The sequence below is a fragment of the Halyomorpha halys genome, unplaced genomic scaffold (genome assembly GCF_000696795.3).
Source record: "Halyomorpha halys isolate HHAL.00 unplaced genomic scaffold, Hhal_1.1 Scaffold72.1, whole genome shotgun sequence".
Classification (NCBI taxonomy): domain Eukaryota; kingdom Metazoa; phylum Arthropoda; class Insecta; order Hemiptera; family Pentatomidae; genus Halyomorpha; species Halyomorpha halys.
Window position 1 is genome coordinate 296,950 of NW_027109364.1, and position 23,204 is coordinate 320,153.

At 31.1% G+C, this 23,204-nt stretch overlaps 2 protein-coding genes across 2 annotated transcripts in view; one reads left to right on the plus strand and one right to left on the minus strand.

Moving 5' to 3' along the window:
* The first annotated feature begins 7,256 nt into the window (after window positions 1-7,256).
* Hpd (4-hydroxyphenylpyruvate dioxygenase) lies at window positions 7,257-20,724 on the plus strand. Its single transcript, XM_014438988.2, has 13 exons — window positions 7,257-7,383; window positions 9,348-9,374; window positions 10,759-10,821; window positions 10,890-10,994; window positions 13,280-13,405; window positions 13,485-13,574; window positions 13,663-13,766; window positions 17,221-17,298; window positions 17,382-17,496; window positions 19,555-19,674; window positions 19,753-19,875; window positions 20,281-20,397; window positions 20,490-20,724. The coding sequence occupies exons 1-13, from the start codon at window positions 7,381-7,383 to the stop codon at window positions 20,562-20,564; spliced, it is 1,146 nt and encodes a 381-aa protein (XP_014294474.1). The 5' UTR covers window positions 7,257-7,380; the 3' UTR covers window positions 20,565-20,724.
* Window positions 20,725-21,255: 531 nt separating this feature from the next.
* LOC106692809 (aryl-hydrocarbon-interacting protein-like 1) overlaps window positions 21,256-23,204 on the minus strand; it is a 9,564-nt gene continuing 7,615 nt past the window's right edge. Inside the window, exon 6 of the mRNA XM_014438989.3 lies at window positions 21,256-21,646. Within this exon, the coding sequence (XP_014294475.1) occupies window positions 21,441-21,646 (206 nt within the window). The 3' untranslated portion in view covers window positions 21,256-21,440. The remainder of the gene's footprint in view (window positions 21,647-23,204) is intronic.

Below are 23,204 nucleotides of genomic sequence, written 5' to 3' on the forward strand. Positions count from 1 at the left end.
CCCCCCGACAAACTTCTCCAATAGTTAGTAATTGTAGGTCTAACTAAATTTAAAATTGAATCAACTGCCAATTTTATTTATCGAAATCGCTGATAAAATTCTTCATACCACTGTAAAATTGATTTGGTTGAGGACGGAATACTTTTTTCATTATTTGCTGAGCATCTAATTTTTGAAGTCTTCGACGTCTGTCAAATCTTCTATCTCGATCAAATCCATTTTATTGAATTTGGAAAGAGACGGAATAATACAGTACAGCTACACTAGATAACAGATCCAACTGGAACTATGGAAGGTTCCTTGTATGGTTACCTTCTTAAACGTAGATTTGCTCTAAATCTCAGTTTAATCGGCTATCATTGGCCGGTAAAGTTTACCGCCAGATTTGAAGGTTAACTTTTCTGGTGCAATGGATAATTATAGATTTTGCCCGAGATTTAAGAAATCATAGTTTAAACTGTGATTGTTTAACGGGTCATTAGATGACATGAAAATGTATTGTAAACTGTGGTAGGACTAAGATGAACTGTCCAACTCTGTATCTCTTTTCAATATTGTATATTTTATTTTTCTTCTTCATTGTAATACATCTATATTATTATATCATGTATTACTATGGCATTTTCTTTCTTTCTCGGCCATTATTCTTCTTCTTTATTTATTTCCATCCCACCATATGCTTACCTTATTTTCTTCTTCATTATTTCTTTTAGTTTCTATAGTTACCTACTTAAAGGTAGATTTGCTCTAAATCACAGTTTTAACCGGCTATCATTTGTCTCTAAAGTTGGAACCAGATATGAAGGTTAACTTTTCTGGTCCAACAAATAATTATTGATTTTACAGGAGATTTAAGAAATCATAGTTTAAACTGTGATAGTGCAACCGGCCCTTAAATAGCTAAATACTTAGGTTTAGTAATCATCCCATAATAAAGTATGATAGTTTCATATGATTTAACATTAATGTTCGCGACAATACTCATACAACAACAATACATCGAAGGCATTGTTCAAATTTGTTCTACTTCATTGCTGCTTCAATATTCTGATAAAATAATCTAGTAAAGGTTTTATCTAAAAATACTTCACGGACTTCAGTGTTCCAGAAATTAAATATACGCGCTTGTAGCTTGTGGTGCGAGCTCTAGCGACAGCTACGTAAATTAACCTGCCTTATAAGGGCACAGTGCTGGATTTATTTAGTTATTATTTTTAATAATACATGAAGTAATAGTATTAGTTTTCATTGCGAAACAGACCCCAAATCGGGTCCAAATAAATATACTACTAGAAACCAGTAGTATATTTATTTGGACCCGATTCTGCAATCAAGGTTTGCTGGGAATAAGATCCCATCTCGCATACATTGCCATACAAATGTATTGTTGTTAACGCCATGTATATTAAAATGTAAATATTTTGTAATTATACAGTAAATATATATATTTTTTTTAAAATATTTATTTATTGCTATTTACAACTGCACATTATAATACAATTAGTAAATCTGATCTAAGTTAAATTGGAGTGTTACAGGCGTGTAGAGAAACAACCCATTGGTAGCAATCTAATGACACTTTACATTAGATGGCCACGATCTTCTTTTCAGGCGCCTCGGAGGATTGTCAGGAATGGAAGAGGATGCAAGGTTAGAAACTAGGGGGTTTGAGTGGTTAAGGAGTTTATACTGGATAGAGTAAATATATTTAATTAATTTTATTTTTATATTGTGGTAAGAAGTTGGTTTTGTATTAAATGAAGGATATTTATGCTTGTTGTGTGGTGTTTAAGGTGAAATACCGGCCAGGGGGATTATTTGCCACAACAATACAAGTGGTGGCCTAAGTCCAGTCGCCAACTCGCTTTGGTATAGTCGCCCAGTCGCCAACTCGGCTTGGTATAGTCGCCCAACTCGCTTTTGTGTAGAATAATCACCAGAAATTGTTGCCAGAGTTATCAGAGAGCCGTTTCGATTTTTGGGCCCACCTATGTTAAAAAAGGTTTCTTTTTATTTTAATTTTTTTTTTAGGTCAATTCAACGTATTCATTTGGACAGCCCTGATGAAGCCCTGCAAAGTGGGGCGAAACGTTGGAAAATAAATAGTTGTAAACTATTTTTGTTTCACTTTTGACCGCAACCCTGACCATCTTCTTATATTTCAATTTTTACGGTCAACTATATATACACATATATATATATATTTTTTTTTTTTTTGTATTAACTTAAAAAATAAATGTTTACCATCCAAGCCAGCATTTTTTTTGTTCTTTAAGCTTTCCTACAAAGAGACAGAGTCGAATTGAGGTAGCTTAACAATTGTGTTAAGGTGTCACCTTAGTTCCTTGAGTTTGCAGGGATCCCGGTTGGAATCCAACAAATTGCAATGTAGGGGATGAATTCTAGAAAAAAAAAGTTGCTTTTTGTGGCCTATAGTTTGACCTGTTGATTTTTACTTATAAGTTCTGTAAATATTAATTAGATTTTGAGACTAGCTGTCATAAATGTATTGTGTTAAGGCGACATCTTAGTTTCTCAAGTTTGCAGCGGTCCTAGTTGGAATCCGGCAAATTGCAATTTATAGGATGAATTCTAGAAAAAAAAGTGTCAACCTTGATGTTGTGTTAAAAAACATGTTTGATAATTCAACTGAACAGTAAATTGAACCAGAGTTATTTTTTAAATTGTATTTCTATGTAAATATGATGTGAGGAATATAGAACTCAAAGTGGAAGAAATATTTCACATTGGCAACAGTCACTATGGAACTGTACCTTAACTAACCAATAAACGTTTTGCTTATTCAAGCACCATCAGGGTTGAAATACATCAAATCACGTTGATGGAGAGTAGAAATTGTACATCTCTTAACAGTTTTAGGTTAGGTCATCCAACTATGGGATCAATTTTTCAAGGTTGTATTTTTAGTTCATTATTTTCAGTAATGAATCAGAGTAATCGATCAAGAAAAAAAATTAACTCCCCTTCAAAGGAAATTGTACGGCTCAAGATACATACCTCAATGCTCCTTTCTTTGTCACAAATAAAATTATCCATAAATACCTTAGTGTTCCATATGTAACCGATCTAGCCCGAACCAGATATCAATCCTTCCATTACTAACTCCCTAACCACCCAAACCCACTAGTTTTTAACATGGCTTCCTCTTCCATTCCTGACAATTCTCCAAGGCACCTGAAAAGAAGATCGCCTCGAGACCTGATGTAAAATTATATTAGAGTGCTCCCAATGGATAGTTTCTCTACAAGTCTGTATCACACCATTATGATCTTACATCAAATTCATCTAGATGTATTATTATTAAAAATACAGTTGTAAATGTCAAATAATTAAACAAAAAATACATAGTGACCAAAAATTTATATGATAAAAAAAAATTGCTAGTTAGGTTCTTTCTCCAAGAAATTGTTAAACACTGTCTAAATATTTATTGTTAGTCATTCCTCCACCCGTATCAACTATATAAGACGTTTAAAGGTTTAATTTTGGGTCGCACCTTAGGTGCAAGTCTATCGATCTGAGGTCTGCGAGCGGTGCCGGTTCGAATCCGACCTTGGGGCGTTGCCTTTTTCATTAAGTGAAAACCTTGACCCCCAACCATAGTTAGAATAGGATGGTCACCTGTAGATAACCAGGCGAACATCACTTTCTACGCGGTGGATTGTATAAATTCAAAAAATTGTTAATGTTGTTAACTAATGACGAATGTTAACAAATGACAAATCCCTAAAAATGTGGTTCGTTCACCGTTACGTTTTCTTAATTTTTTTCTATTTTCATAATGTTAGTTATGTTTCTAATCATTCTATACATCATTGGAGAAGTTTCTCGGGGGGTGCGGTCAGCAAAGACCAACATAAATAAAGAAAACCATATTTATTTATTTTATGCCGACGTTTCGACCTGAGTTTCAGGTCTTCATCAGGGGTTATGGCGTAGAAGGTAGGCCTGAAGCTGGATCAGTTGCAATCAGTTACAATCAGCTGCAAGCCTACCTTCTACGCCATGACCCCTGATGAAGACCTGAAACTCAGGTCGAAACGTCGGCATAAAATATATAAATATGGTTTTGTTTATTTATGTTGTTCTTTGCTGACCGCACCCCCCGAAAAACTTCTCCAATCATTAATCTACGGTCAACTATCTTCTACACCTCATTATATACATCCTTTTAGTCATTGGTTGTTATCTTGTTTTTTGTTCTTAGCCCTGATGAAGGCTAGAAATTCTGGCCGAAACGTTGGCACTAATAAATAAGTTTTTTCTTTTATATATGTTATTCACTGACCGCCCCGCTCCCTGCCAACTTATAAGGGGTATTCATGATCTTTAGTTTAACATGTCAAAGCGTGTTAAATGGAAAAGTCATGTTAATTAGAGAAATATTTCCTTTTTTTAGCATGTTAAAACAATATAACATATAACATGGTTGAGTCTGTTAAATGGAGAATGACGTCACGCAACAGAACGCAGCCCGTCACCTTATTATTTGTAGACGTGTTTGGTTACTTCCTTGCAGTTTTGGTTAGTATTGTTTTCGATGTTTTTATAACTAATAAAGCAATGGATGACAATAACAATAATAATGTAATGACAGTTGTCAATTAGCTCATTTTGATTCTCTTTCTCAGTTATGAGATCAACAAGACAATCAGTAGCCAAACTTTTACACAAATTCCACTTTTCACTCAATTTAGGCATGTTGTAATAAATTACTTTAGTGAAAACTTAGAAGTAAAAATTCATACGAAGTTTTGGAAGGGAAGGTTATAAAACAAGTTGCTCGGCAAATCCACTAGGAGCTCTTATGCATTTACCATTTAACATGACTTTAAATAAAGCTGCTCACAATCCTATACTTATAACATTTAACATAGTAAAACATTTTATATTTAACACATCATGAATACTCCTACAGTACTCACGGTTAACTATTTTCTCATCAAAATATTATTTTTTTTAATTTTAATCACTATATATCTGTAACCCCAGTGAATATGTGGTTAAGTCAAAATTCCTTACTTTTCAGGGACAACTTTTAAAGTTTGAACATTTATGTAAAATCAGGTGTTTGTGGTAAATCATCGAAATTTCGTCAATACTACCAAAACGTTGGTAACTTGTTACTTGTTTTACACCAATTTGATATGTCTTATCACTAATTAGATAATAGAGTTAACTAATTGTTTACCGACCGTTGACAACAGACTTGACCAATAACTCTGTTTTAAAACGTTGACTGACTTAGACACTTATGCACAATGAAGATTTTGCCTCTGTGATTCTCTTAGACCACTTAAATCATTTTGACCAAAGTTCGACTTAACCACATATTCACTGGGGTGACAGATATATTCAGGGATGATTGACTCGTATTTTTAAAAATATTTTTGGATAATTTTATTACGATAATGAATTTTTTTTTTAAATAGTTATAATCAGATTGAAACTTTCTTAGAGGATGGTCCAAGTAATACAGGATTAATTAGAATAATTTACATTTTTACTTTTATAGTTTATTATTTTATTTCAATTGTAGGAGGATAGTCCGGGTGGCGGTCAATAAATATATCAAAATAGTAAAAAAAGAACTGTTTACTGTAAATTAACGTTTCGCCCCATTTTGCACGGCTTTGTCCAGGGCTAAATGAAAAAACAACAAGATACAATGATTTCAGAATTAAAAGAACATCAAAATAAAAAACAGTTGTTATGTTTATAAAGTATATAGAAAAAACTAATTATGACAATATAAGAAAATATAAATGTTGGTAGAGTGGAGACAAGTTGTTAATAAATATAACCAGGTATGCTATAAGTTCTCAATATAGATCTAGACACATAAATTATAGGATAATATTCATTAAAACTAGTTTTAAATATGGTAAAGAGGTAGGTGTATAAGGTAGAATAGATGGGTGAAGTAATTATGGCATAAGTGAGTTATAGTAATATGTAAAAGGGGATATTAATAAAAATTGATAAAAATAAACGATAAGCATAGGGGTAATCACTTTTCAGACTGGAACACAGCGGACGAATGAGAAAAAGGGGGAAATCTGTTATAAATAATAAATAATTTATAATCTTAAACACCTTCTTGAGACTGGTTAATGTTGTTTATATAAATAAATTTAAATTTTATCCATTATTGTCTCAAAACATTTTATTCTCTTTATAATTCTGACGTTTCGGCCAATTTGGCCATCCTCAGGCAATCTATTACAAAACCGCTTTTATTAAATCTATGATCCTCAACATTTCAAAATAATTAACAATATTATTTATAATTTATCTTATCTTAATACAATTTTAGAACTAAATAATTTAAAAACACAAATTCATGCAGACTATTCTGCCCAGGTCAATTCAACAATTTATCAATGAGACATTAAAACATTTGGTAAACATATATTTTTTGTTAATAAGTATATCCTAGATTATGTCTAATTACCTAATTAGTCAATTTTAACATTAAAACAGAAATTAAAATTATTTATCACAGTCATTTGATAAAATTTATCACGATGCTTGTAACCTTCCCTCCACTTAGGTCAAGCATTAAAATTATTTATTATAACTACATTTTTGTTAAATTTCCACTTTATTTTATTAGTAACTTGTTTCCAGTCCACATACATGTATACTTCCTTTATATTGATGTTATTATTTATTTTTTATATACTTTATTAACATGACAATTATTTTGAAATTTTTTGTTACTTCTAAAATGTTTGTATCTTTGTTTTACATTTAGCCCTGACGATGCCCTGCAAAATGGGGCGAAACGTTGGTTAATAATAAATAGTTTTCTTTTACTATTTTGATCCCTTTATTGACCGCCACCCGGACTATCTCCCTACAAAATACTTCATACAGTCAATCTTCTTCCAATATTTTATTTCAAATTTGATATGAAGAAGAGTTCTTCCTTTTTTATGATATCTATAGATAGTTGTAGGTATGAACAAATTTACACAAATATTCCTATCTAACAAATATCCTGAAGATACAATTGAAATTATACTAAATGTAGAAAGTTATACTAAGTCCGATATATTACTTTTTTAGCTGAGAGAGGCGTGTTCAGCCATGAATATCATTGACCAGATCTAAATTTAAATGAGTTGACGTTTTAAAAAATAAGAAGACAACAGTGATCACGCCACGATGTGATGAAAATCAAGTGACTATGTTGTTTACCCAGTTCTCGGATCCACATTCCAGGACAAGCCTACCAACCTGCCCCCGGATTCAGCCAATCAGAATTGTCCTAACAAACAGCTAGGGATGTATATATAACAGCAAAGTTACGCAATCAAATTATTTTACGTAAAACTTCCTCCAGCGATAATCGAAATGGTAAGTTGTTTTTACTAAAATTACGTTGTTTTTTTTATTGGCCCGTTGGTTTTTCTAGGGTCATTACTTGATTTATAAATTTTAGAGTTTTTAAATTTTAATGGGTTCAAATAAAATATTTTTTAACAAGTTATATCGTCATAAACTATTTGTAAACCCTTTACTTTTTCCTATATTACGTAACATTTATGAACACTCGGAATAGTCAAGAGGGTTGTAAAAGCTAAGTACTGCCAAATTTTAGGCTATGGATCGAAATAACCAATAATCGATTTTTAAAAAAAATCAAACAATGAATTATCACTGAAGTACTTATGTATCACGAAAAAGTTTTCACATGGGTCAATAAAAATATATATTTCTCTGTTCCTATTTTTTTTTTTTAAAAAAACACGCCCTCTATGCAATATGGGTGACATGTATAGAGAATATATTTTAAGGTGTATTGACCTAAAAAATATTTAACAAAATACAAACCAACTCAAGGCAAAAGTAAACTGAAATGCGAGAAAGAAAATGGTTTAACAGTCTACTTTCTACTCTAACCGATTAGTAGTTTTATTTATTCGATATTTTATAAATGAAACTGATTGTGTTGAAGCCAATTGTCTGGTCGTTTTAAAAATAACCGGTTACCAAAAACACTTCTTAATTAAAGTAGTTATTTCGAAAAGAACGGTTATATAACGAAAACCAGCAAAACCTAAAGGTCAAACTGAGTTGCATAGTCAGACCCCCGATTACGAATTTTAAGGTGATTCGGCATTTTAGGTTTTTTTTTGGAAAGTGTCTTATAATCCTTATTTGAAGATGATAAACCCCTGATTTTTATTAATTTTTTTCACGAACCAGCCAGCAAGGACCACAGGAATATCATTTTCGATTCATGCTCATACCTTCCGACTTCCTTCTATCCCAATACTCTTTCATCCTCCTGGACTATTTCTCCCGCTCTTCCTCAGTCCATTTTCTCCCTCGTCTCTCCTTCTTCCCCACAATAATCCCAACCTCTTTTAGTTTATTCCAAAAATTATCTCTATCCAAGCAGTCTTCATCCGTCATGTTTAGTCTACCCAGTTCCTCTTTCACTTGTTTTATATATCCGCTATACTTTTATAAAAGCGGACCTTGTTGAAATTTTTCTAATTTAGTCTGTCATTTTCCATTCTGACCATGTGCACTTAAAATCTCAGTCTTCTGGTCCTGATGACTGTTTCCAGGGCTTCCAAATTTCTATATATATATTTTTTTTTTTAATAATATCACTACTTATTAATGAGAATGAAAAGCTGTATCACTACAACCCATAAAGGAAGTACTGTTTCTTGAACAACAGTTAAACAAGGAGGTGATCTGATCATGATTACGCTCAACCGCTAAATTTTTCCTCAATTAAGGGTACCCACTTTATGAGGCTGGGTCCAGAACCCAGAGGGTTGACTCACGGCTACAGTAAGAGAATAAATAGTTACTTGCCACAGCTGGATTCGAACCCGATTCCTTAGAGTTGATAGCACAGCGCCTTTACCTACTGAACCACTCCCCTTTAGTATGAGTATTAAAAATATGAATGAGTAAATGAGTATTAGAAGATGTAGTCATTACAGTTATGAATGAAATCCAGTGAATTTTTTAAACAAATTTCCTATTGGTCAACTATGTACAGAAATGAGAAAAAATTGGGGATAGTTGAAACTAACGGCTAAAGTTGCCATGGATACGATATTTATTTATCAATGGTTCATTCATGAATAAGGGCCGTATCCATGGCAACCTTAGCTATTAATTTCAACTATAGCTAATTTTTGCTTATCTCTATGTATTTATAAATTATTTATCGTGGTTGTAATATTTGAAAAAAATAAAATTAAAAACTTTTTTAATGCATTCAATATGTGATACATTTAAGCATTTTTTTTTATTATTAGTATAATAATTATAGAACTTTCTTAATTTTGTTTCAGACTACTTACACAGATAAAGGAGAAAAGGTAAATAATGATCTATTATCAAAAAATTGAACAAATATTTAAAAATTGAAAGCAGATTCAAATAAATAATGTAATCTCAACAAATTATATTTATTTAAAATAAAAATTCATAAATGTTAATTCTACGAACTTATATTCATGGATTCAACAAATAATTCCTCAATTTTAAGGAAATAAAACGCTTTGAATTTGACTGAAAATGAGTTTATTTGAAATACGAGCGAAATGAGCACATAAATTATACATAACACTATGTAAATTTTCAAAATACTTACTAAAAATATCACAAACCAAGTTCGAAGGTTTAAAAAACATCAGTCTATATAAAATAAATGTCTCAATTCTATGTTTTTCTATTGAACAATACGTAAAAAGTATTAAATATCAAACAATATTCTTCAACGCCAACATACGTGATATATTTCTACAGTTAAAAGCATCATTATAAAAAAAACATTCGCAAATGAAACAGTTAATATAATCAGTCAGGAAGCGGTTATTACGCAGCAAATTGACCAACAACGTGATATTAACAGACTTCGTTGTCGAGAAACAACTTTGGTAGTTACTTCTGCAGGTGAATAATGAGGCAAGGACACGATGACGTAATTGCAAATCTCGTTTTTTTTTTTATTTCTTTTTTTTTTTAATTAATTTATGTTGTAATATTTTTGACGCCGTTTACAGGACAAAACTAAACTATTCGTTCGTTTAATCTTAACAGAACGATACCTCATGTAATGCATTGTATAAATGACAGAAATTCGGGGAAACATCGATTATTTTCCTTCAGAAGATTAGTTTAAAATTTGGATCTCTACACTAGTTGCTATATTAATGAAGGACAGTCATTTACATCAAGATTATACCTACTAAAAATTGATTCCATATGAAACAAAATGCCTCGCGAACAATAAAAAAAGTTAAAAGAATATTAATCATTATATTATAAAGGTTTTAACTCTGTTGAAAAATAATAAGAATAAGTATGAATCTTACCATACCATTTTTCTTATAACAGTATAGTAAAATTCATTAAATGAGCAAATACAATAGGATTGATTATACGATTCATAAAGTTATATCAATAATTTCAACTAAAGTGTGGTTCCTTCTTTTAACTTGCAACTATTCAAGTACAATGCATCGTAAATATGATCATTTTATTCAGATAAACATGCTACAGTTCACATGTATTTTTATTACTCATAATTGATAAACATAACCTCTACCTCTGTATGTGTCCAACACTTCAAACGGTGATATTTAAGTAATATCGTTCTCTTATTGATAAAATAAAATAATAATCTAAATCTTTTATGAATACTCTTTACATTATTTTAAGTTGTAAAATAAACTTTTTTATTTTTTTTTTATCTTTTAGCCTGAAGCAGGAAAATTTGAATGTTTTGATCACATAGTATTTTGGGTTGGAAATGCAAAACAGGTATGTATAAATTGTTATACATCAATTAAAAAATATATTTTTTGAAACTAATATTTTATACAAAACAGGCCAGTAGCTATTACTGTACAAGGATGGGTTTCGAAGAAATTGCATACAAAGGACTGGAAACTGGTTTCAGAAGTTACGCAGCCCATGTAGTTCAACAAAACAAGGTAAATTATTTACGATATCAGAAAATTTTACTTCCTCTAATATAATAATCAAGCAATTTTTTTTTAAATATCATCAATCAGACATTCGAAGTATACAAATATTACCTTTAAGTCGCTAACGCAAACGATTTCCAAGAAAAAGATTGTTGAGAAAAAAAGTGATTTAACAAAATGACAATCAACAATCAGAGGGGTGCCACAACCCTTACGCTCCTTCTAAGAAAAATGACGCTCAGGAATAGGAACTAGGCCACGCCCTTGATGGCAACTTTACGTTGAAGTTAATAGTTAATAAACGTAATTATCGGAAAAATCATTCTTTTAAACACCAATATGACGAAGAAAATAGAAGTTGTAGTAAATGTTTATTTAAAAAAAAGTTGAAATAGTAACCATTTTTTTTTTTTCTTTGAAATTAATATTTACTACAAAAAAGTGAATGATAATTAATAGTAATTCAAAAAAATCAATATCTCCTACAAAATGGGAGGCATAAGGGGTACGGCAGCTTGAGTGTTGATATGGCGAACAGAATGCCACGCCTACGAAAGGAATAGACCCGTCTGACGTCACTCGCCCTGAAAGCGTACCTCCTCCATTATACTCCTTCCACCAAGTCAAGAATACCTAAACTGCAGGTTACAATCTCTTAATAAACTGAAAACATCCACTGTTTTCGTATTTTCCACATCACTCCCTTCATAATAATCGACAGTCTCTAAAAATTACTGTCTATTCTTTTCTCGAACTGCCAGTAAGATCACTCCGTTGCGAATTACAGGATTGTATGAATTAATTATCGATGATTCTCTCGACCACGACCGACATCATTATCCCGTTACACTACTATCAATAAGATCACTTCGTTATAAATCAATTGATGATCTCGATTAATTATTGTCAATAGTTTTTAGACCACGGTCGACAAGATAATCCTGCTACAATATTGTTTGAAATACCTGCGATCACAAATTATTTTGACCTGGATTATAAGATAAAGTTCTTCCCTGAGCAACCGTCTCTGCTCTGACCGTTTTGTTTCCAAAAAGAGATAAGGTAGGAGCCGCTTAAGAAAATGGCGCTGGAATGATTGTCTAATCGTAGGTAAATAAGCTTCATACGGTCTCATTTAAACACATTTCCCAATAAGTTTTTGATAGGACAATTAGAATGAGATGATGCCATCAAACATAAGTGACGTTAAAGCCTGCGTCACACTCGTGTAATCATTTGGAGGACACCTCACGAATAGAGGGCGGGACTGAGTGTGCAGAACTTTTAGTCAAGAACAGGTTTAAGTTTCTCTATCTCAAGATCCGCGTGGAGGTGCGTCAACGCACAGGAGTGCCTTAAGCCTGCTTTCCTTCTAAGAAAAAGTAAAGTAAAAAGGTAAAAGATCTGCCACGCCCTTGGAGTCCCGGTTCACAACTGATGTAATTATCTGTAAAACCGTTCAATTAATCCCAAATATGCACTAAATATAAGTTGTAATAAATGCTGTTTTCGATAATTTGGTTCGTCAACAATGTAAATCCATTAAGCGTTCTCGAGAAATTCTTGCTTTAAAAATTCAATGAACTAAATTTTCATTCACTTGGTGAATTTCTCAATTAATGTTTTCTCATAGCAGTCATGAAAAATTAATTTCTTTTAAAGCAAGTATTAAAAAATAAATTAATAATTATTTCTGATATAATGATAAGTTGTTTAGTATAAAAATATATAGCATATCGTCAATTCTCAACATAACGTTTCTCTCCTTCGCCTTTTCTTTATTTTGTTTTAAGTATTAATGAAATATTTAAATCACATTATATTTTTTTTCCAATTTAAAATCCGATTTAAAATTTAAAAGGTGAAAATCCGACCTTAGCGGTGAAGCTCTGTTGCTCTCTACATTTTGTTTTCTTTAATAGTAAACAGGTTTGATTTTGACTTCCACTAACCATTACACGAAATATAATGGTTTATTTATTTGAAATATATATAGTTCAAATAAATGAAGCTCCAATAAATAAGCTCATTCACTAAAGTTAACAGTTTTTATTATTTCTTCTTGTATATTTTCTTATTATTTTTTATTTTTGGATCGTAGTACTTTTGTTAGATTGCATGTAATAATATACTTGTACAATTATTCGTTTTAAGCTACAACAAACTTAAGTTTTTCTGCTAACAATGTTTACCTAAATAAGGACCATGGAGGATATTCTCTAAATAGTTTTTAAATGAGAAAGAACAGGAAAAAAATAAGTTTTTAATTGCTTCTTTTTCTGTGGCCACAGATAAAATTTGTCTTTGCTTCACCTTACGAACCGACCGAAAAAGAAATGTCTACCCACATCGCTACACATGGTGATGGAGTAAAAGATGTCGCATTCACTGTCGAAGATATAGAGAGCATTCTTCAAGTAACTTTTTGATTATACTTGGATTATAAGTTTATGTTTCACAATTTTCGTATAATCTTATTACCTATGTTTGTTTAAGAAATCTAAAGAAAGAGGCGCAGTAGTAGTGAAGGACATTTGGGAGGAGAGCGATGAGCACGGAAAAGTACGAATGGCAACCATTAAAACGGTAAAATATTTTAGTAAATTGAATAAACTCGATTTATTTTATTTAAGATATTGTAAAATATTTCTTATTTGAATGAATAATTGCACAGTTTGGAGATACGGTTCACACATTTATAGAACGATCAGCTTATAATGGTGTATTTTTACCAGGCTACAGGAAAGTCACTACAACCGACGCCTTGAGTAGTTTATTGTAAGTTTCTTTAATTTATAACCTATCTAACTCATTAAGTAGTTGTTATCATTTCCAATTGATACCATCAAGAACTCGTTAAGTTATGCCTTTCGTTATGCTAAATAACCAACTTGGTCAGTTCTATCAATAATCTGTTATAGATAACGCCATTCAATGATAGGGAATCTCTCCTAGGGGTATGCGATAGGGAGTCTTCCCTTGGATATTGTCAACTAGAAGTGTGCGCAGAGAGGTGATTTTAACGCGCTTTAGAATAGGTCATACGCGTCTGACCTCTCCATCTATATGCCAAACTTTCGGAACAGGACTTTACTATTAAACACATTTTGACTGAATGCCGAGCTTATAACACCCTCAAATCTTCATACAAAGACTTACTTGGAATCCACACACAAGACTGAAACGACAAGAAACTGCTCGTAGATTCCGATTGCTACAACACCTACTTGACAAACGCTCTAAACTTCCCACTTACTACAAAAAAATTATTATACACTACGATAATCAGACCAATTTGGATATACGGAATTGAGCTCTGTGGCTCTACCAAGCCATCAAATTCCTTCCGCATCCAATCCTTACAATCCAAAATCTTACGTAAAATCCTTGATGCTCCTTATTACGTTACAAATAAACTCAACCACAAAGACCTTAACATCCCATTTGTTGCAGATTTGACCCAAAACAGATACGCGTCTTTTCATTCAAACTCCTTACCCATTAATTATTAATCTCTCATCCTTGACAATCCCTGATAATCCTCCGAGGCGTCTGAAAAGAAGATGGCCACGGGACCATCTAATTTAAATTAATGCTTGAAGTAGTCGTAGGCATAAAGGTTCAGTGTGTCAGCCTAAAAGTCCTAAATTACAAATCTGTTCCTTAGCTATTTCGGAAATTAAGGCAATAATAACCCATTATAATTCGTGACAATGAAAGGGAATCGATGGTTATCGATATTTGTGGGCTATCGATGATCTGTCATCTATTTAAAGCAATAATTGTGAACTCAATGAATAATGTATTCATCGGAATTATTTTTATACAAAAGATATTAATCGTCCCTACTATTCAATGTAAAGTATTGGCCACCTGCCTCTACCACCACCAATTGTCCCAATCTTGTGCTACTGCCATCCAGTTCTCAACTCATAAAAGTTTGCCAAACTATGGCAAATACAGGTATTAGCAAGTGTGTAGATGAATTTTTGGCCGGTCCGCTGAGTGTCGGTTTTTGGGAACAAATCAATGAGCGCCTGTACTGCACATACATACGTTTGTGTTCAGCTAGCATTGTTTTAGAACTACCAATACATAAATATTAGTGATCTTCGAGTTTTCATGTATTGGGGAATTTCCCCAACCTTCGGATTTATTATAGTTTATAGTTTAGATTGTATATTTTAAAATCCTCTCGATTTGGTATAAATACATAGTTTCAAATCGTGTTAATAAACTTTAGTGGTTTATTTTTTATTTTAATCTTCACTATGACCTTGGGCTTAAGGTTTGTTGGACTCTCCATACTTGGTCAACCTTCACAACTCTAAAGTTCTTATACAGATTATTCCTCTCAAAAACTGTCAAGTTCTGCTCACCAGTTTTGGAAGCATTCCACTTTTTTGAGCCTTAAAGGAGAATCAACACAATAATTTGTATATATAAATCAGTGGTTCGCAACTCCATGATTTTGGGCTCCTAAGCAAGGAATTAAACCACTCACACCCACTCCCGACTTGGGAAGAGAGAGGTCCTCCATGAAATGTATGAAAATCGAGTTGCTTAAAGTGAATCTTGAGGAACTTTTATAGAGCTAATAAAACTCTTTAACTGTCAAACATTAGGAAAGTTAAACAAAACAGTTTTAACAATATGTCCTCACAAAATATGTGCTGTTTGATCGTACTAGGACTGGTTGGGAATCACTGACATAAATTAATTAAATACAAAACAATACTCCAAAAATAGAGACTGAGATCATAATAACAAAGCTTATTCTGTAGAACTCTCAATTAATTTTGGAATCCATTTTCTAGGTATATGAAGGATCCGATAAAGAACAAACAAGGGGCTTATTCGAAGGTACATCCTCTCTCTGATGGTATTTCTGCAGCGGACATGTATTTGATCTTTACTGTGTTTACTTTAAGCCCCCATTTTTCTTGCTTTTCAGCGAATTTTATAACAGTAGTGACAGACTGGAAACAGTGTTCAGCCTATGCAAGAAGCTGTACTATTTGGCTGAATAATGTTCCATTCCCTCCAATTCCAGAATCATAAATGGCCTTTATGAGAGTTAAATCAGAAAGAAGACTGGTCAATAATGACCTAAAACAACTTAAATTTTCAAGAAAAATAATCAATGATATTTTTCTTAATAAGGAGGTAAACCTTTTATTACAGAAGCCAATGGATCATTTGGATTGGATGAAATTGAAATGGAATAATAAATAGAAAATTTAATTTTAAAAGACTGATACCTCAATAATGGGTAAGTGCTCAAGAGTGGGTAGCTAATTGGTAAGGTGCTGTGCTACAAACTCCAAGGACCTGGGTTAAAATCCAGTAGATAATTATTTTCTGTTTCATTGTGGCTGTGAAATCTCATAAAGGGAGAACCCTTAATTAAGTAAAAATCTGGTGCTCAAACATGACTCTGAACAATAGCTCCTTCCACAACCGTTGGTCTAGTAACTTCCTTACAAAGTACTGCACCCCTAACCCTTCATGGACTTTAGTTGAACAGATTTATTTTTTTTATTACCAAAATCATCATATTAATTAAAGATGATTAATAAAGAGATTATAATAGTTTCATTGTTGCGGTTACAACATAAACGCTACTATTCGCAATATTAGTTATTGTATAAGGTTTTCTCTATTTTAATACTCAAGATTCATTCCTAATAAGTTCTATAACAAGATGATTTCATCAATATAATTGAATAATTATCTAGAATTTTCAGGATTTACCATTTACCTATTATTTTTAGAAATCTTTGGTGAGCATAAAAATTAAGACTTCAAAGTAACAAAACTACAAACTTTTACAATAAATAGCTGTTAATTACTGTAACACTAGTCATGAGATTATATATCTATAGGCCGCTAGTTTAAATCCAGCCCGGAGGACCAAATATAACTAAGTGCAGTATTTTTGGATATAACAAAAAAAACATTTTTCTTTTTCCATATAACCGTTACTTCAGTTCAACAAACAATTTATAATATACAAGAAGAAATACAAATTAGTTTCAACATTATTAATTTTGACTAATAGTCCCCTGGTTGCATCCTTTTTCCAGCTTCCTTCTAAAATGTCAATAAATCTTTTGTTGCTATAGCTTTATTTAACTACTTATGTAAAATCCTTGAAAGATAATAAGTTAATAAAATATGTTAATTGTTTTATATATACGAAAGAGCTAATTGATCAATTTTACTGCATCAGGCCACCTGGTAAGCTCGACTTTATTGACCACATCGTTGGAAACCAACCGGATCTTTGTATGGAATCAGTAGCAGAATGGTAAGAAACAGTATTAAGCTAACTACAATTAAAAAACATAAATAAATTTGAAATGTTCATATATAATATAAATATTTTTTTAGGTATGAAAAAATTTTGCAGTTTCATAGATTTTGGTCAGTAGATGATAAACAGCTCCACACGGAGTACTCAGCCCTTCGTTCTATTGTTATGACAAATTGGGACGAAACAGTAAAGGTAAATTTATAATATTAAAACTAAATATAATAAATAATATTGTTATGACATCTGTATAAATGAAATTCAATCAAATTCGAATAATTCACTCGTAATTTATTTTCAATAAGCTAGAGGACTACAATAAGTTAATATAAAAATATAATTTCCTTAAATATAGTCAATGATGTTTCTCAGAGAAAGACAAGGGTTCACTGAAATAATATAAAATTATAGTAGTAACTTTAAAATTATGATGTGAATGATTTTAGTCAGTGTTTCTTTGTATTTGATTTTAATTTTTCTTTTTTTACGATAAGCTTGTTTTGAAACTCTCACTGCTATTGTTTCAATATTTAATGATATCACATCACAAAATAAGTTAACTTTATTAACTACTACTCACTGAAGTATTAACAGAGCACAATTTAACTAAAGCGGTAGTAACACTAAAACTACAAAGAACCTAAGAAACTAATAGAAGTCAATAATGCAGTCCAATGTGCACCCTGCCCCTCTTCAACGTTTGACAGGACTTAGAGGGTGCATTGCTCAGTCCATCAGAATGGTGTTTTATTTCGATTTGTTTAAATTGAACAATCCTAAATAAATATTTTCTATTTCTCTATTGCTACGATGAAGTAATTCAATGAATATAAAAGGAGAAACTACCACAATTTAGGATACTTAAGAAATTAAATACGTTTTATTAGAAGATTATAAGTTGACTGTACATGATGCTTGTAGGAAGATAGTCCAGATAAAAGATAGAAAAAAAAAAAAACTTTAATAGTAACCAATATTTTGCCCCACTTTTCACAGCTTTATCAGGGCTGAATGAAAACAAGATCCAAACATTGTAAAATATTATAAAACTATCAGAGTATACATAGAAAGTTGTAGAAAAGATACATAGGAAAAAAATTGATACCAAAGTGGGAAATGTAATTAACAAATTAGAAATGTTAAATGAATAACACTCTTCCTTGTTTCATATATATTTTATTTCACTATAATGAAAATAACATTTCAGGGTTGTTACCCCATCTTCAGATCTTAGCTATATTGTCCTGTTGCAGCATAATACGAAGATTTTGCAAGCATTTGCTATTAATAATAAAAGTTTTGCTGGATTGCCAAAAAAATAGCATTACTAAATTTCAGAGATTTTCATTTTTTATATATTTATCAACTTTCAAAAATAATACGTGATCCCATTTTAGAGTGGAGCTATAGCTTGTGCTATTGAGTAATAAAAAAATATATATGCATTCATTTTCATAAATAAATAATTCTATTTGTAAATAATCTATCAGCTATGAATAGAAAATGTTTTTGTTTTATTAGTACTTTATGTATCTTAGAATTATTATTATTAAATAACCAAACTGGTATGGAGGAGAGGTTGGTCAAGATGGAAAGACAGCTTTGCTACCAGTAGCCTATACTGTAAAAAATGTCTAACAATAAGAGCAAAAATAAGACACTATAATACAATTGTCAAACGGGTCTAAAGGAAACTTTTGGGAACAGAGAGGAAGATCTTGAGGAGGATTTATGGACCAGTAAAGTTACCGGAGGGATATAGGCTGAGGCCTACCAGAGAATTATACAGAGAAATAGATGACCTGGAAACGGACATTAGGTGAAGGAAGCTGCATTTCTGCGGTCATATGGTCAGGATAAAGCCAAGCAGAATTAATAGGGAGATCTTTGGGAGAATGTGGGGGCAGGAGGAACATTAAGCAGATGAAGAAAGAAACAGAGAAATTAGGAATCTCAAGTCAAGACTGTCTCAATAGAGATGAATATAGGGAAAAATTAAGGAAGATAAAGGTCCTCGTGGGTGCCAAAGAGGTGAGAAGGGAGAGAGTATGGAGCGAGGAAGAAAGAAGAGTGTAGTCTGAAAGGATGAAGAAGAGTTGGAAAGAAAGGAAAGGAGGGGAATGTGTGAAGAAAGTTGGGAAGAAATGATATTCGCATGGTCTATAAGGTTGTTTTGTGTCTAAAAAAAAAAAAAATAATAAATACACATTAATCATAAATATTAAAAATATTTTTTATCTTTAAAAATTACAGATACCCATCAACGAACCTGCACCTGGAAAGAAAAAAAGTCAGATAGCTGAATATGTTGATTATTATGGAGGTTCCGGAGTTCAACATATAGCACTAAACACAAAAGACATAATAAATTCTGTAAGTTTGCCTCATTTTTTCACAAATATTTTAGTATATTTTCTAAATATTAAATTTTTTTTTCAATGCCTTTGTTAGATTGAAAACTTAAAATCCAGAGGAATGGAATTCATGTCAGTTCCTGATTCGTATTATGACATGTTAAGGGAAAAGTTAACAGCAGATAATTTCCGTATTGAAGAAGATCTAGATGTACTTCAGGTAAATGAACGTTCATTTTCTGTTCTTGGACATTTAATTCCAATATTAAATCAGATATTTTTAAATCTCTATTGATTTATATATGAAAAAAATTGTTTGATTTAGACCTTTTAGTACTTAACACTCAAAAAACAATTAGATTTTATTTTTTAAATAGACATATTATTTGCATAATAATATTATCTGTTTGGTGTTAAAACCTTTATCCACAACAACAATATTAAATTATTTTTCAAAAAAGATAATGAACAATTTTAACTCTTCAGTTTCATCATTAGATTTTTTAATTTACGATGTTATAAAAAAAAATTTATTTTGTAATAACTTCATCCAAAAGTATATAATAATACAGGTAAAACAATTAGTCTTGAATTATTAAACAAAACAATTTTTTGAACGTTTCAGAAGTTGAAAATTTTGATTGACTACGATGAAAATGGATATCTGTTACAAATATTTACAAAGAACATGCAGAATAGACCTACACTATTTTTAGAGGTGATTCAAAGACATAACCACAGCGTAAGTTTTCTTTATGAAGATTTAAAAAATTTTTATTTCAATAAAATGCGATATCGAGTAATAAAATAATTAATTTTTTTCTGTTTTTTCAGGGATTCGGAGCAGGAAATTTTAAAGCTCTGTTTCAGGCAATTGAATTAGAACAAATGGAAAGAGGCAACTTATAAAGATGATATGGCATATCAATAATAAAATTATATATTATTTTTATTCAGTCAAATTGATAAGAAATGCTTAGAAATAAATGTAGACATTTTTAATTTAATTAAGAATTTAAAAAAAAAAAATAGGACTGTTAGTAATAAATAATTAAAATATAAATAAATACAGGAGGAGAGATGAAATCAACGCTTGAGAGACTCCAAGTCGAAGTGAAAGAGACTTGAACTGGATGTGATCGCTAATCGCTTCCAGTTCGAGACTATCTTGTTCGACTTCGAGTACCTCTCACTTTAATTTCCAGTCTTATCTCGCTTCGATTTTATCTTATTTCATGTAGGAAGGGCCTTAATAGATGATAAGAACAAAAACATATGTTTTAAAAATAGGTTATATACTTTGAGAAGTTATTTGTGGGTTTGTGAGTTACAGTTATATTAATGTGATTCATAAATACAATCCTTTTATACTATAATTTTATTTTATTTTATATAATAAGTTTTACTTTATAAATATATATATTTTTTTCAACGTTATAATCTTGTATCAATTTATCTAATTTATTAATAAGTACTATATCATCTGAGGGTGTACAACTATACGTTCACCCTCCCTAACCTCTATAATATTGATTTAATTTGATCTGGCACATGGTGTGGTTATCCTATAGGTTACAAAGCAAATTTAAGAAGAAAAATATAACATAAATAAAGATTTTTTAATACATTTTCATAAATATGCCTATTATATCATAAATAAAGATTTTTCGACACATTTTCATAAATATGGTGATTAGAGATTGGTGTTTTGTCAATGAAAAGCAATAAATGCCCCTCATTCTTTTAAAAGAGAAATAATATTCAAAACTAAATAAATCATTAATATTATTTAAATAGCTTCCCTTTTATGTTTTCTTTTAAAACTCCATCTTTTTCTTTTTCCATTTTAGATAGAAGTAACAACTGCTGTTGTACATAATTATTCATAGAAGGGTCGTATTTCGCTAATGCTTCCAAATCAGCTTTGGCCCCAGAAACATTCCAAGTACTGGTGTACGCTTTAGCTCGTCGGTACAAAGCTTTAGCATTACCTGGGAATACAAAAGTATACAATTAACAGTAGAATCATTTATAAACCGCTCCAATAATACACAGGAAAAAATATAAATTCAAAGAGAAATCAATATGGAAAATAGATTTGATTGCATCACAAGAATTTTCATAGTTATTAACTGGATTTAGTGAATGACACAATTTTCTGCCTTATTAAACTATTATAGTTTATTTCATTTCATACAGCAACGTTTCGGGAGATTTCCCCCATCTTCAGGCTGCTAAAAAACAATTCAACAAAACCATAAACATGTGCTTACAACATTAATATATCATTTACACTCTAAGAACTATTTATAAATTATTTACTTGATAACAAAAAACCTATATATGACATATAATTTTCTCCTATTAGTCTCACTTGCTAATATATTATAATATTAATGTCATTATTGAGTAAAATCTTTCTAATAGTCATAATTGTAGGAGAATAATTACCTTTCTGAAGGTTATCTTCCAAAGTGATAACAACCATATAGACTATAAAATAATTTTCTCCTACCTCCTTTATCACAGGAGAAAATTACATGTCAAATATAGGTTTTTGTTATCAAGTAAATAATTTATAAATAGTTCTTAGAGTGTAAATGATATATTAATGTTGTAAGCACATGTTTATGGTTTTGTTGAATTGTTTTTTAGCAGCCTGAAGATGGGGGAAATCTCCCGAAACGTTGCTGTATGAAATGAAATAAACTATTATAGTTTAATAAGGAAGAAAATTGTGTCATTCACTAAATCCAGTTAATACCATAGGAATCTTCCAGTAAAGGATTATTAAATTTTCACAGTGTTTCACAACGGGGCAGCTGTTGAAAATTCCTCAAAGCAAATCTTCTTGGACAATAAGCTTCAATGTTAGGGGAATATTGAAAATCTTTCATTTTCGGCCAATTTACAACAGGATACTAATGGGTTGAATAATAATAATGCAAATATTATCAATTAACTCAAATTCTAAAAGATGTATTAACAAAATGTCAATCATTAACCTGCAAAATATAATAATAACAAATATAAGAAGATGGTCAGGGTTGCGGTGGAAAATGGAACAAATAGTTTATAACTATTTTAATGTCCGACGTTTGCTCCACTTTGCAGGGCTTCATCAGGGCTGTTCAAAGCAAAAGGTTGAAGTCGCAACCCGGACCATCTTTATATATTTAAATTTTTACGGTCAACTATATATACATATATATAATAATAGCGTATTGTAAAAATTTTAACCATTTCATTTCATTAATTTTTTTATTTATAACCTGTACAATACATGATAAATATGATTGTTTGTCTCAAAAATTTCTTGAGAATGACTGTATATTTTATTCTTTTAAGTTGAAATGCTTAAATAAAGTGTGTTTTCCTTCACTGCCACCCACAGCCTCTTTGCACAAAAAAAAAAAACAAACAACAAAACAAAATGTTTTCTTATTCTGTGTGGGTTCGAATAATCTACTTATACCTGGGAATTCACCTAGATCACCAGCTTACCTGGAATCACCATATCAACATCAAACTTATGCAAGGTTAGCAATG

Coding starts and splice junctions, on each gene's coding strand:
- Hpd (XM_014438988.2), top strand. Junction 10,995..13,279: donor ATGTAGTTCAACAAAACAAG/GTAAATTATTTA, acceptor CTGTGGCCACAG/ATAAAATTTGTCTTTGCTTC. Junction 13,767..17,220: donor GACGCCTTGAGTAGTTTATT/GTAAGTTTCTTT, acceptor TTACTGCATCAG/GCCACCTGGTAAGCTCGACT.